General features: G+C 46.3%; 1 protein-coding gene across 1 annotated transcript in view; it reads left to right on the top strand.

The window, feature by feature from the left end:
- Positions 1-13,614, top strand: part of LOC141047477 (uncharacterized) — a 236,674-nt gene that overhangs the window by 200,842 nt on the left and 22,218 nt on the right. The window contains exon 20 of the mRNA XM_073542586.1: positions 9,065-9,285. Within this exon, the coding sequence (XP_073398687.1) occupies positions 9,065-9,285 (221 nt within the window). The remainder of the gene's footprint in view (positions 1-9,064; positions 9,286-13,614) is intronic.

The raw sequence follows: 13,614 nt of genomic DNA, 5'->3' as shown, positions 1-13,614 counted from the left end.
GCCGGCACCGGGAATCTTGTTAAAGTTGAGGGTCGCATGGATTCAACTCAGTATCAGCAGATTCTTGACAATAATGTGCAAGAATCAGTGACGAAGTTGAAGTTACGCAGGGGATGGATATTTCAGCAAGACAATGATCCAAAACACCGCTCCAAATCTACTCAGGCATTCATGCACAGGAACAATTACAATGTTCTGGAATGGCCATCCCAGTCCCCAGACCTGAATATCATTGAACATCTGTGGGATGATTTGAAGCGGGCTGTCCATGCTCGGCGACCATCAAACTTAAGTGAACTGGAATTGTTTTGTAAACAGGAATGGTCACAAATACCTTCATCCAGGATCCAGGAACTATTAATAGCTACAGGAAGTGACTAGAGGCTGTTATTTTTGCAAAAGAAGGATCTACGAAATATTAATATCACTTTTACGTTGAGGTGCCCATACTTTGCACCAGTCAAATTTTGTTTAAATGCAGATTGCACATTTTCTGTTAGTACAATAAACCTCATTTGAATCCAGAAATATGACTGAGTCCATCAGTTATTAGATATAAACTGAAATAACTTTTGCAAAAACCAAAATTGTTATAAAGAAAAAAGGTTAACATTAATAGGGGTGCCCAAACTTTAACATATGACTGTATATTGTGAGGTAGCGCTGTCATTCAAAGTTGGGGGACACTCGCTTGGCAGCAAATAAATCACATCCGGTATGGGTCTTCCATAAAACCATATCAGTCCGTGAGGTTTATTCACCATCATAAACCACAGCAGCAATATACAACAGCGTAGCGTCCATTATATAGATTCACATTACAGCATAGCGTCCATTAAACAGGCATTTTAGCCCCAGGGTTATCTCACCCACGTCAGGGTTCCCATATGGCTGTTTCTCCAGGCTGCAGACATCCACTCACTCCTCAGGGACTCTCAGACGCTGGCCGCCATTACACACACAGCCGCTCCCCAGGCTGTTCGTGAGGAGATCCTTCTCCTCACGGGACCTTCCAAACTGGACCAATCAGGTCCCAGCATTCACTACATGTGACCTACCCTGGCCACCATATATGGTCCGTAGCCACGCCCACCGGGTCACGTGGCTATGAGCTCATCACAGGTCATTCACATACTCACATAGCCTTTTACTATAGGTCTTATCAGACACACCCCTGGGTGGATTTGTAGTCACAAAGTCTCCATCTCAAAGCCACCCACTTTGAGATACATAACTATCCTTCAGGATTCTGCCACTCATCCGTTTTCTTGGGACATCCACACAGCGCCCCCTAGTGGACACAGTGGTCATTACACCACATACCCCGCTCCTCTGTTCAAACTTGTGGGGTTGAACACACAATCTTACACCAGGATCTCGAGCCCGGGCACTCATTACACCTTGCCCCATAGGTCGAGAGAACCATCTCCCTCTGTCATCCGGCCATATTTCTACGTTAGGCCTCCCCCACCCCCAGAGGTCAAAATATCGGTCATTGTCTTTGACCCTCCAGTTGCAGTCTGTCTGCGTCATCAGACACTGTTTAGTCACCACCCTCCTAGAGTGCGCTTCGTCACCTGACCATTCTCCCACTGACCGGCTCTCCCAGTTGGTACGGTCATCAGTCTTAATCGGTCCTACTGTCTGGCCTGAGTCTGACCCATTCAGCATCTCCAAGGAACTAATGTCTCTCAGCCTCGTACGGCCCATCGAGCTGCCACTCACTGACATTCTTCGGCCACCTGCCCGGTCACTTCTTGGTGGAACCCTTCGGGTCCTTACATCTTGGGTTGGAGGCGGCCGCCACCTGGTATTCCGTACTTCTTTATTAATTCACTTACGGTCCAGCCTCAACTGCTCAATTTCTTGCAGGTACCCCACTCGATACTCCACGAGCATCCGAAAGTCTCTCAGGCTCTCCATGGAGCCAACCACGATAATGGGAATTCTACCCACTTCACTGGATACCGGGTCTTCATTATCAGGAGGGATCCTCACCCTCACCACACCGGAAATATTCACAAGGTCTTGTATCACCTTCCCGGATCTTCCAATGATTCTCCCAATCAGAGCTTTGGGTACCGGAACCACATCTTTCCGCAAACCCCACCGATCCATAGCCTCCCTGGCTAACTCCAGGCGTCGAGCAGCCTTCACATTACTCCACCTGACCAGCTGTTTGGCGTTGAGACATTGTAGATGCACCTCTTTCAGGACAGCTACTCGGTTTGATGCATCTTTTCTGGCTGATACTATCACCAACTGCCGAGTCTCAGGTGCCAAGTTCACCTTACAGGCTTTGACCGCCTCTTTGAAAGCCTCATGCACACCTTCCTAAGCACAGGCTTCTTGCATGTCTTCTGGTACATCAATTACAGACTGGAAGGTCGTGGTCTTGCTCTCTTCCTGGACCGAAGGCTCTGGCTTTACCACGGACACTTCCCTCACTACAGTTGCCCCGACTGGGTGACTGTCTTCTTTTGTTCTTAACTCACCAACTTCACACGATGGGATCACTTCATGACCCTTTGCCACGATGGCTACTGGCAGTTCTGTCTTATTATCACTCGCGCTCACCCGCGGTAAGTCTTCGTCCAACTTCTCTCGCAGAAGACTTTTTACTACTCCTCTGAGTTCCTCCATCTCTTCCTTGAGGTTCTTGTTCACACTTTGCCAGGTGGACAGGTGACCTCTGAGCTCCAAGACTTCTTTCTCGAGCTCCTCGACCCTGTGCTCGGCCGTTTGTCTCAGGACTCTTTCTCGTTTGACATATTCATCCACCTCTTCTCTGAGGGCCCTATTCAGTCCTTGCCATGTTACCATGTGCCCTTTGAGCTCAGAGACTTCTTTTTCTAGCCCTTCTATTCTGTGCTCCCTTTCCTTCTCAGAGCCACAGCCACCCGCCGAGATTGAGTCATCCCTCCAGTTACTCACTAACCGTGTGACTACTTCAGCCGTCTTATACATCAGGTCAGCGTCAGTTTTGTCATGAGATGTTAGGTACGCCCGTTGGGCTGACATACCCCTTTTCCCGGTCACTTCCACCTCTGACCTCTCCACGTCAGGAGCCGTCACCGTCTTCGTATGGGTTAGTCCAACAATAGGAACATCTCCACCCTCATGGCATATATCATCAAACCTGACAAAGTCCCGGCCCCACTCCAAGGCATACACTAAGTCCGATGGTATACTGCCCCCTTGGCACTCACTGCCTCCAAGCCCCTCAAACATTATTCTGTCTACCGCATAGTTCACTGTGACCCCATGTGCACAGCGAACCAGGACCATTTTCTCGGTCAGACAGAAAGTGAGAGGAGTTCCTACCAGCGTCACCTGACTCTTTGAGTCCAACCGTCCCGAGATCCCTTCCCGGTGTAGCATCACGGAACACACTTGCGGCCAGTCATCACTCGGAAAGAATATCCCACATTCTGGAAATGACATAAATGAACACTGCAGTTTCCCAGACATACCCACTGAGCCAACCCGGGCTGCCACTTCTTCAAACTCGGCCCCTTTCTGGACCACCATCCCAATTTGGGTTACCGCCTCCCTCTGAGACTCCACTTCTTTTTTGGTTACCACCCCAATTTGGGACTCCACACCCTTTGGGGCTACCACCCCGATTTGGGTCGCCGCCCCCTTTTGGGACTCCACCCCCTTTCGGGATCTCCCCATATCTGTTATACCGGTCTTCTCAGACCACAGTTCACACCACACAGTTTATGTCTCTTACGATACCACACAAGTCTTTGTTGGCACCACCACAGCTCCTGCTGTCACCGATCACCGGCACCACCGGCTACTGTTCACACACAGCGGCTGGTGTCACTGCAGCTCCTGCTGCACCGTCTTCGTGGACCCGCCGATCCACCGGAAGCCGCTTGTCACCTTCGTAACCCCGCCGAGTTACCGGAAGCCGCTTGTCACCTTTGTGACCCCACTGAGCCACATCATGCCGCTTGTCACCTTCGTGACCCCACTGAGCCACATCAAGCCGCTTGTCACTTTCTTGACTACCACTGAGCCACCGCAGGCTGAGTCGAGAAAAAAGAAGAAAAAAAACACACCAGAAAAAAAACTCACGTGTCCTGACTGTGTGCTATTCAGGACGCTCCTGTCTCCACCTGAGACCATCCAACACACAGGGCGCACCGGGTGCGATTCAGGGAGCGACCCTCCTCCCAGGGTCTCCCCACACACCGGCCTCACCAGGTCCTGGGGCTTGGCGGGTGCTCTTCAGGACATCTGTCTCCGCCTGAGACTGCCCAACACTCGTGCCTCACCAGGTCCAAGGTCACACCACGTGCTCCTGGGATCCAACTCTGCTCCCAGGGCTGACCCTCCAGGACATTTCCTCACTGAACCCTCCAGGTACCACACGAACACCTGTCCGATACCTGTCGGCCACACGGGTCACCGTTTTACTCATGACCCAGGTCAGTACCACACGAACACCAGTCCGTTTCTCCTGTGTTGCCCACACAGGTCCTCGGGTACCTCTTCTCCGCAGAGGCACACTAGCAATTACCAGTCTCTTTCTCCTGGGGAAGCAGCCGCACTGGGCTCACCAATCCGGACAGTGCCTTACTCACTAGGCCGCCCCACAGTTTCCAGAACCACAGCCGGACAGTGGCTTCCTGTTATGATGAGTCACCGAAGGAGGAAAAAACAAAATACCTGCTAAGTCCAGAAAAGCCAGAGAGGTTGGCAGCTATCGGATTGCAGACCCCTGAACCTATCCACAACAACTAGCAGTAGCCGTGGGGGGTTCCTACGGTGCCCTAGACCCCTCGATCACAGCCGGAGAGCTACATAGCCTAAAGACAGAAAGGGGAAAAACTAAACTGCCCCAGAGCAGACCCCAAAGCAATAGGCAGCCCCCAACATATAATGACGGTGAAGCAAGATGAAAACACTAACACAGATAGAAAGATAGGTTGAGCAAATGATGGGGCCCAAGCTAACTACACAGGACAGGATAGGAAAGCTGCTGTCTGCCATCTGCAAAAACCCTATCAAAATGAGCCAACCGACTGATAGGAAAAACAGGCCCTGAAGTCGCTAGGCTTCAAAAGACTATATCAGCACTCAGGTATATTCTGAAGACAGAGCAAAAGATCAACAGATCAGAGACAAAAATGGAATTCAGCTCACCCCCGGCCGGGGATGGCAGAACTCACTACCTCCCTTCACCAGAGGAGGGAGTTCATCAGACCTCAATGATGAAGGGAAAAATGAACTCACAACAGCTTCCCCACTTGCAGGCCATCACAGGCTCTGCTCACACGTGGCCGGTCAGCAGCACATCACACGGCTTCCACAAACGTCAGCCCTCCTGGCTCAGCGTTGCTCTTTGCCACCAAATTTTGCAGTCCTTATCCGTTGCTCCTAGCAACAAGGCTACACCACTGCCCATAGCCTTCTCCACCAATTGTGAGGTAGCGCTGTCATTCAAGGTTGGGGGACACTCGCTTGGCAGCAAATAAATCACATCCGGTAGGGGTCTTCCATAAAACCATATCAGTCCGTGAGGTTTATTCACCATCATAAACCAGCAGCAATATACAACAGCGTAGCGTCCATTATATAGCTTCACATTACAGCATAGCGTCCATTAAACAGGCTATTTAGCCCCAGGGTTATCTCACCCACGTCAGGGTTCCCATAAGGCTGTTTCTCCAGGCTGCAGACATCCACTCACTCCTCAGAGACTCTCAGACGCTGGCCGCCATTACACACAGCCGCTTCCCAGGCTGTTCGTGAGGAGATCCTTCTCCTCACGGGACCTTTCAAACTGGACCAATCAGGTCCCAGCATTAACTACATGTGACCTACCCTGGCCACCATATATGGTCCGTAGCCACGCCCACCGGGTCACATGGCTATGACCTCATCACAGGTCCTTCACATACTCACATAGCCTTTTACTATAGGTCTTATCAGACACACCCCTGGGTGGATTTGTAGGTAACCAGAACCCGCCCATCTCTCTAGTTACCTGAAGACTTCTCCCTTACACTTAGAAACAACATCTCAGCAATGATATTGCTGATCACACATACACAAGTCTCCATCTCAAAGCCACCCACTTTGAGATACGTAACTGTAACGGGGTCTTCCAAGCTGGGGTACCTCTTTCAGTAACACTCCAGGTTTTCAGAGGTCCGCTCTGCGTTGGCTGGAGTCTGAATGAATGATGCTGGCTGGAATTCCTCTGAGTGCATGGGCGCATATAAAAGATCACTTCTTCTCCATGTATTTCCAGTCTGACAACACTTTACTCACAGGACACAGAGGGCAGGCCAATAGACAGGCGTCAAGCCAGACATGCATTACAAAAGCCGTAGGTGGCCGGAACCTGCGGATGTTTACTGTGGGAATTACAAAGGTGGGGGGAGGGCAGACACTGCTGATACATTAGGGACATGCATCTCACATGGAACCTATTATATATACATATAACTGCACAACATATTCTGGGTGCTGAGTGGTTCTGTAACAGTAACTATCCTTCAGGATTCTGCCACTCATCCATTCTCTTGGGACATCCACACAGCGCCCCCTAGTGGACACAGTGGTCATTACACCACTATATATATATTAATTGATATTATTTAGCCACACACACATACATGTATATATATTACATAGTCTTCTTTATTATGTATATTGCTGTCCCTTACACTGTTCCCTCACTTGTTATGTACAGGGAGCAATGCTAATGCTACCGCCCCAGATGTAAACCACTGAGGAATGAATGAGAAGCTGCTGGCGTCAGCATCAGTGACGTCAGCGCAGCCTCCCAGTCTGACCCGAGGTGAACTCTTGAGTGTGGGAAAGTGACCGTTCATTTTCCCACGCTGCAGAATTCATCGCAGGTCAGGCTGGAAGGCTGCGCAGCATCAGTGATGGGGGCATTCTCTGCGTCTGGAGGAGAGAAGGTTTTTCCACCAACATAGAAGAGAATTCTTTACTGTTAAGCCCCCGTCACACACAGCAATCTCGCTAGCGAGATCGCTGCTGAGTCACAAGTTTTGTGATGCAACAGCGATCTCACCAGCGATACATGTATGTGTCACTGTGTGTGACACTGACCAGCGACCAGCCCCCCTGCCGGGTATCGCTGATCATCCTGGAATGGCCAGGACATTTTTTTGATCGCTGGTCTCCCGCTGGCCAGTATGCATCGCTGCGTGTGGCAGGCGGGAAACCAGCGATCAGCAAGCTGGCGCTGGTAACTAAGGTAACATCAGGTTTCTAAGCGGCGTGCAGCGCTTAGAAACCTGATGTGTACCTTAGTTACCAGCGCGCTGGTGCAGGGAGCTAGTAACCAAGGTACACATCGGGTTTCTAAGTGCCGCGCACTGCTTAGAGACCCGATGTGTACCTTGGTTACCAGCTCCCTGCACCAGCGTGCTGGTAACTAAGGTACACAGTGGTTAACTAAGCGACGTGCATCGCTTGTTACCCACCTGTTGCTGGTGCTGATTGCTGGTGAAGCTGCCTGTTTGGCAGCTCACCAGCGATCATGTAGCGACACACCAGCGATCCTGACAAGGTCATATCGTTGTCGGGATCGCTGGTGCGTCGCTATGTGTGCAGGGGACCCTAGGGCAGTGAGAATCTGAAATTCCTTGCCTGAGGAGGTGGTGATGGCGAACTCAGTGGAGGCATTCAAGAGAGGCCTGGATGTCTTCTTGGAGCGTAACAATATTGTATCTTACAGTTATTAGGTTCTTTAGAAAGACGTAGATCTGGGGATTTATTCTGACAGAATTTTATAGGCTGAACTGGATGGACAAATGTTTTTTTTCGGCCTTGCTAACTATGGTACTATGTTATCACACCAGTTATGTAAAACTAATGTTCAGAAAATAAATTTTTTATTTTAAAAACGTAGTGTTTAATTTTCTGTTTTTCATACAATTTTAGCCATTATTCTTTTTTTTCTGCAATTCACTATGGCACAAAATTGCATGAAGGTGCCTGAGTGGCATATTCACATGTGAGCTCAGCAGCTCTGCCTACGTAGCTGCTGAACTCCATGATTGGTTGCAGCTGTCAAAGTGATGTCAGCACTCCAGACAACAACATACACCAGAAGCAGTGGCAGAGACTCAGCGATGGACTGGGGAAGGTGAGTAAGCCACAGTTTGTTTGTATAAAAGACCACCACAGAACCACCCGAAAAATAAAAACACTGTTTACTTTGCATGTACTTCCCAGACCTGAGGAGCTCCTCTGATCTCCACAATGAAGCCAGTTAGAGGTCAGAGCTAACCTCTTTAATGTCTTGGTATATCTCTATATATCTGTATACCTGTCATGCCTCTGAATATTACTATTATTGAGGTGTAAGTAGCTGATAAATGGCAGTGCTGTATTTTGCTCACCCTTAGTGTTTTCACTTTCTGTTTATTACTTGGTGAGTTTGAGCCCCAAAAAAGGTGAATTACAATAAGAAGCTGGACAACAAATAAATAAAGCTATCCACCAAGCACACGTTCTTTGAGTGAAGGAACTGGACAGCCCCTACTAGAGTTGGGAGGATTCAATTTGCAGGATCCATTCCATCAGCCAGAGTAGCCATCTCAGGAAGGGAGTACCACCTCCCGGTATTTGCAGCATTTCTTTTTATTAGCCATATTGGTGCAACGCCTCATTGCGGCACAATGCATATGTAACATCACGCAAGCCTAGATAATCAAAAGACTCTTCTATGTGGATGCCACAGTGGCCAGAGACTACTATGAATTTACATGCACCAACTCTAGCCTAAGCCCCAAAGTCAAAGTAGTGTTGCCTTAATGGGAAATGACTTATGAAGCAACATAAACACTGCTGCCCTATGTAGTTTCTTCTGGTCATGCAGGGCAGACTAGCAGTATGCACACTATAAACACATGAGTCTGCATTTGAGCTGTATAAAAAAATCTGCATTTTTTTTAAACACTATTTACAATGCTCCTTTTTACAATTCTATGAGAAGATTTGCCTTTTTAGAAAATATAAATAATTAGCTTACTTTTAATAAACTATTATTTTTGTGTTTATCTTGCAGCTCTAGAAAATGCAATTGTAGGTGTAACTTGCAAGCCGAAGTCAATGAAGGTGGCACTCAGGGAATGCTTACTGGTACAGTTGGGCTACAGTCCATCAAGTGTACGGCTGACTAATAATGACAATTGGTGCAGTGCTGTCTATTCCCATGTAGTAAATGACACTCGCATTTATACCATAGAAGCCGAGCCATCTACGGGCTGCTGTGGGAACAAAATCATGGTAAGAATTGTTACAAATCTGCATGGATTCTTTCTGCTACAGTAACCAGATCTCTCATTATATTCCACTCAAGTACAATCAGAAGATTGATGAAAAAAGTGTTAAAGGGAATCTGTCAGTAAAATCAAAGCTTCTTTATACATCTATATGGGCATGTAGGTCATAGGAAGCTGAATAAAATGATACCTTGATATCTACAGTTAGGTCCATATATATTTGGACAGTCAACATTTTTCTAATTTTCGTTCTAGACATTACCACAATGAATTTTTAACAAAACAATTCAGATGCAGTTGAAGTTCAGACTTTCAGCTTTCATTTGAGGGTATCCACATTAAAATTGGATGAAGGGTTTAGGAGTTTCAGCTCCTTAACAGATGCCACCCTGTTTTTAAAGGGACCAAAAGTAATTGGACAGTTGACTCCAAGGCTATTTCATGGACAGGTGTGGGCAATCCCTTCGTTATGTCATTCTCAATTAAGCAGATAAAAGGCCTGGAGTTGATTTGAGGTGTGGTGCTTGCATTTGGAAGGTTTTGCTGTGAAAGAAACATGCGGTCAAAGGAGCTCTCCATACAGGTGAAACAAGCTATCCTTAAGCTGCAAACACAGAAAAAACCCATCCGAGAAATTGCTACAACATTAGGAGTGGCAACATCTACAGTTTGGTACATCCTGAGAAAGAAAGAAAGAAAGAAAGAAAGAAAGAAAGAAAGAAAGAAAGAAAGAAAGAAAGAAAGAAAGAAAGAAAGAAAGAAAGCACTGGTGAACTCATCAACGCAAAAAGACCTGGGCGCCCACGGAAGGCAACAGTGGTGGATGATCGCATAATAGTCTCCATGGTGAAGAGAAACCCCTTCACAACAGCCAACCAAGTGAACAACACTCTGCAGGAGGTAGGCGTATCAATATCCAAATCTACCATAAAGAGAAGACTGCATGAAAGTAAATACAGAGGGTTCACTGCACGGTGCAAGCCACTCATAAGCATCAAGAATAAAAAGGCTAGACTGGACTTTGCTAAAAAAAACATCTAAAAAAGCCAGCACAGTTCTGGAAAAACATTCTTTGGACAGATGAAACCAAGATCAACCTCTACCAGAATGATGGAAAGAGAAAAGTATGGGGAAGGCGTGGTACAGCTCATGATCCAAAGCATACCACACCATCTGTAAAACACGGCGGAGGCAGTGTGATGGCTTGGGCATGCATGGCTGCCAGTGGCATTGGGTCACTAGTGTTTATTGATGATGTGACACAGGATAGAAGCAGCCGAATGAATTCTGAGTTCTGAATTCTGTGTGCTCAGATCCAGCCAAATGCAGCCAAACTGATGGTCGTCGTTTCATACTACAGATGGACAATGACCCAAAACATAAAGCCAAAGCAACCCAGGAGTTTATTGAAGCAAAGAAGTGGAATATTCTTGAATGGCCAAGTCAGTCACCTGACCTCAACCCAATTGAGCATGCATTTCACTTGTTAAAGACTAAACTTCAGACAGAAAGGCCCACAAACAAGCAGCAACTGAAAACCACCACAGTGAAGGCCTGGCAAAGCATTAAAAAGGAGGAAACACAGCGTCTGGTGATGTCTATGAGTTCAAGACTTCAGGCAGTCATTACCAACAAAGGGTTTTCAACCAAGTACTAGAAATGAACATTTTATTTACAATTATTTAATCTGTCCAATTACTTTTGGTCCCTTTAAAAACAGGGTGGCTGGAGCTGAAACTCCTAAACCCTTCATCCAATTTTAATGTGGATACCCTCAAATGAAAGCTGAAAGTCTGAACTTCAACTGCATCTGAATTGTTTTGTTTAAAATTCATTGTGGTAATGTCTAGAACCAAAATTAGAAAAATGTTGTCTCTGTCCAAATATATATGGACCTAACTGTACAATCGAATGTTTTATTCCAGATGAATTCATGTTTTTTATAAACATGTAAATTAGCTGTTAAGACCCCTGAGAATCTGCCTCCAGAGTTTATTTTAAATGAAAGGGGACATTACCAGTGTGAGCCTAGGAGAGCAGACGGTCTGTCATCACATGTCTCATACTGGTAACACCCTTTTCTGGATGCATATTCTCATGTAGATCTGTGTCCTGCACATAGATCTTTTTTTATTCCAATCAATTTTTATTGTTGGAAGTTACATTAGAAAAAGGAAAAAAATTCAGGTATCAATGGCATTAATACACAAAGAGAACAACGCTGTAACACGAGGTAGTATATCTTTTGATTATGATTCACATTTCCCATCACACCACCAACAATCATGTCTGATACAAGTTACAACTTTTTTTTTTTTTTTTTTTTGGTTAATCAACACCTAATACGTATAAAGTCAACCTACCATTTACTCTTTAATCCTCAAAACGAGGGTTTCAAACAACCAGAACCAGAGAGTAAGAAAGGAAGATAAGAAAGGGGAAGGGAGGAAGAGGTGGGTGGGGGGAAGAACCATGGATGGTTGCAAAGAGGCAACCAGGGAGGGGGGGAGCTAGGGAATTAGATGGCGTTCCGGGGTAGCCCGAGCAGTAACAACAACATAGATATAAACACCTTGAATATTGACATGTGGTACGGATGAACTCCCTGTGTAACACTCTCTTTGACCCTATTTGACCCATTTTATTAATCTCAGTTTGCCCTGGAAACAGATGCCTGACAGGGGATGCATATACAGAGTTTAGCCACGTGTCCCAAGTCTGAAGTATTTTGTTTTTGGCGCGGATGGAGTGAGCCAGACAGAACTCGTATTGGCAATGGAGATTAATTCGGTTATATAGTTCAGCTAATGTAGGTGTCTTTGGGGATTTCCAATAGCTACTTATGCAATATCTGGCAGCAACTAGAATGTGAACCAATAATCCCCTGGATTCCCAAGAGAACTCCTCTATACCCACATTTAGCACTGCCAGACCCGGATTCGGATTAATAGTATTGCCTGTCAGCTCACCCATCAGGCCAAACACCTCCAGCCAGAACGAGAAAACCTTGGGACAAGCCCACCAGCAGTAACCAAGAGTGCCCCTTTGGAGGCAGCCCTTCCAACAATGTGGCGAATAATTTGGGAGGAACTGTGCTAAGTTGGCTGGGGACCGATACCATCGCAGGTGTACTTTTTTCAGTTGCTCCAGATGATTTATGCACTTGGAATATTTTTGGATATTTGCTGAAGCCGAGTGCCAGTTTGAAGGAGAGGTAGAAACATTCAACTCCACGTCCCATTTATTCATATAAGGAGATTTTTGCTCTTCGGGGGGGTTATTGAGCCATTTGTATGTTGAGGAGATACCTTTGGATTTAATTATCTTTTTAAATACCAAAGCCTTTGTTGTAGGTAACAGAGGATTCGACTTTAGAGGAAATTTAGAGGCCAGAAAATGACAAATTTGGATGTGTTGATAGAAACAACCCTTTAAAGAGGGGTGTTTCCGTACTATTTCATTAAAGGGGTTAACACCCAAATCAGAGAATAGATCCGCCAGCACTGTAATGCCCGATCCCTCCCACCTGGCTAGATTCAAAAAGGGGATTTGAGATTCCAACGACTTGAGGGAAATCTCTGAAAGAGGAATCTGAATCTTATGAATCAAGTCATTTCGCCAGACCTCCAGGGAAGCTGACATGGTGGGAACACACGGGGAGAACCGTGAATGGCTCAAATATTCTGCTTCCATCATTCTTCTGACCGAGCCCTGGCGGGACAGGAAATTTTCAATCTGAGCCCATCTATGTGAATTACCTGGACGCCACCATTCCTTTAGTGATTCAATTAGTAAGGCTTTATAATATGCCGATATGTTTGGGGTGCCCAGTCCCCCTGAGTCATATGGGGGATATAACACTTTACCTGCGACCCTGGCCCTTTTATTACCCCAGACAAATTTGTTAGTCAACGATTGAAGTTTCATCAGGGTTTTGTGAGAAATTTTGATGGGTAAGCATCTGAGTACATACAATATTTTGGGTAAGAAAACCATTTTAAAGGACTGTATCCTGGCCATCCAGGACAACGATATTTTTTCATACCTTCCCAATTCCTTTTCTAAATATTGGATCAGAGGTTCCAAATTTTCTTTAATTAACATCTGCGATGGTGTCAGCTTAATACCTAAATAAGGTATCCCCCTGTCGCACCATTTGAATTGAAAGGCCCCCTCCAGCACACTCCTGGCTTCCACCGGTACATTAAACGGCAATATCAAAGACTTTGCCGCATTAAGCTTATAATACGACACTTTAGAAAAGTTCGATAATGTGTTCACCACTGCTGGAATCGAAACTACAGGGTTAGAACAGGAAATTATCACATCTTCT

This window comes from Dendrobates tinctorius, unplaced genomic scaffold, assembly GCF_039654945.1.
Source record: "Dendrobates tinctorius isolate UK_male_01 unplaced genomic scaffold, ASM3965494v1 ptg000127l, whole genome shotgun sequence".
NCBI classification, from domain to species: domain Eukaryota; kingdom Metazoa; phylum Chordata; class Amphibia; order Anura; family Dendrobatidae; genus Dendrobates; species Dendrobates tinctorius.
Note: the sequence above shows the minus strand (reverse complement) of the source record. Positions and strands in the feature narration are given on the sequence as shown.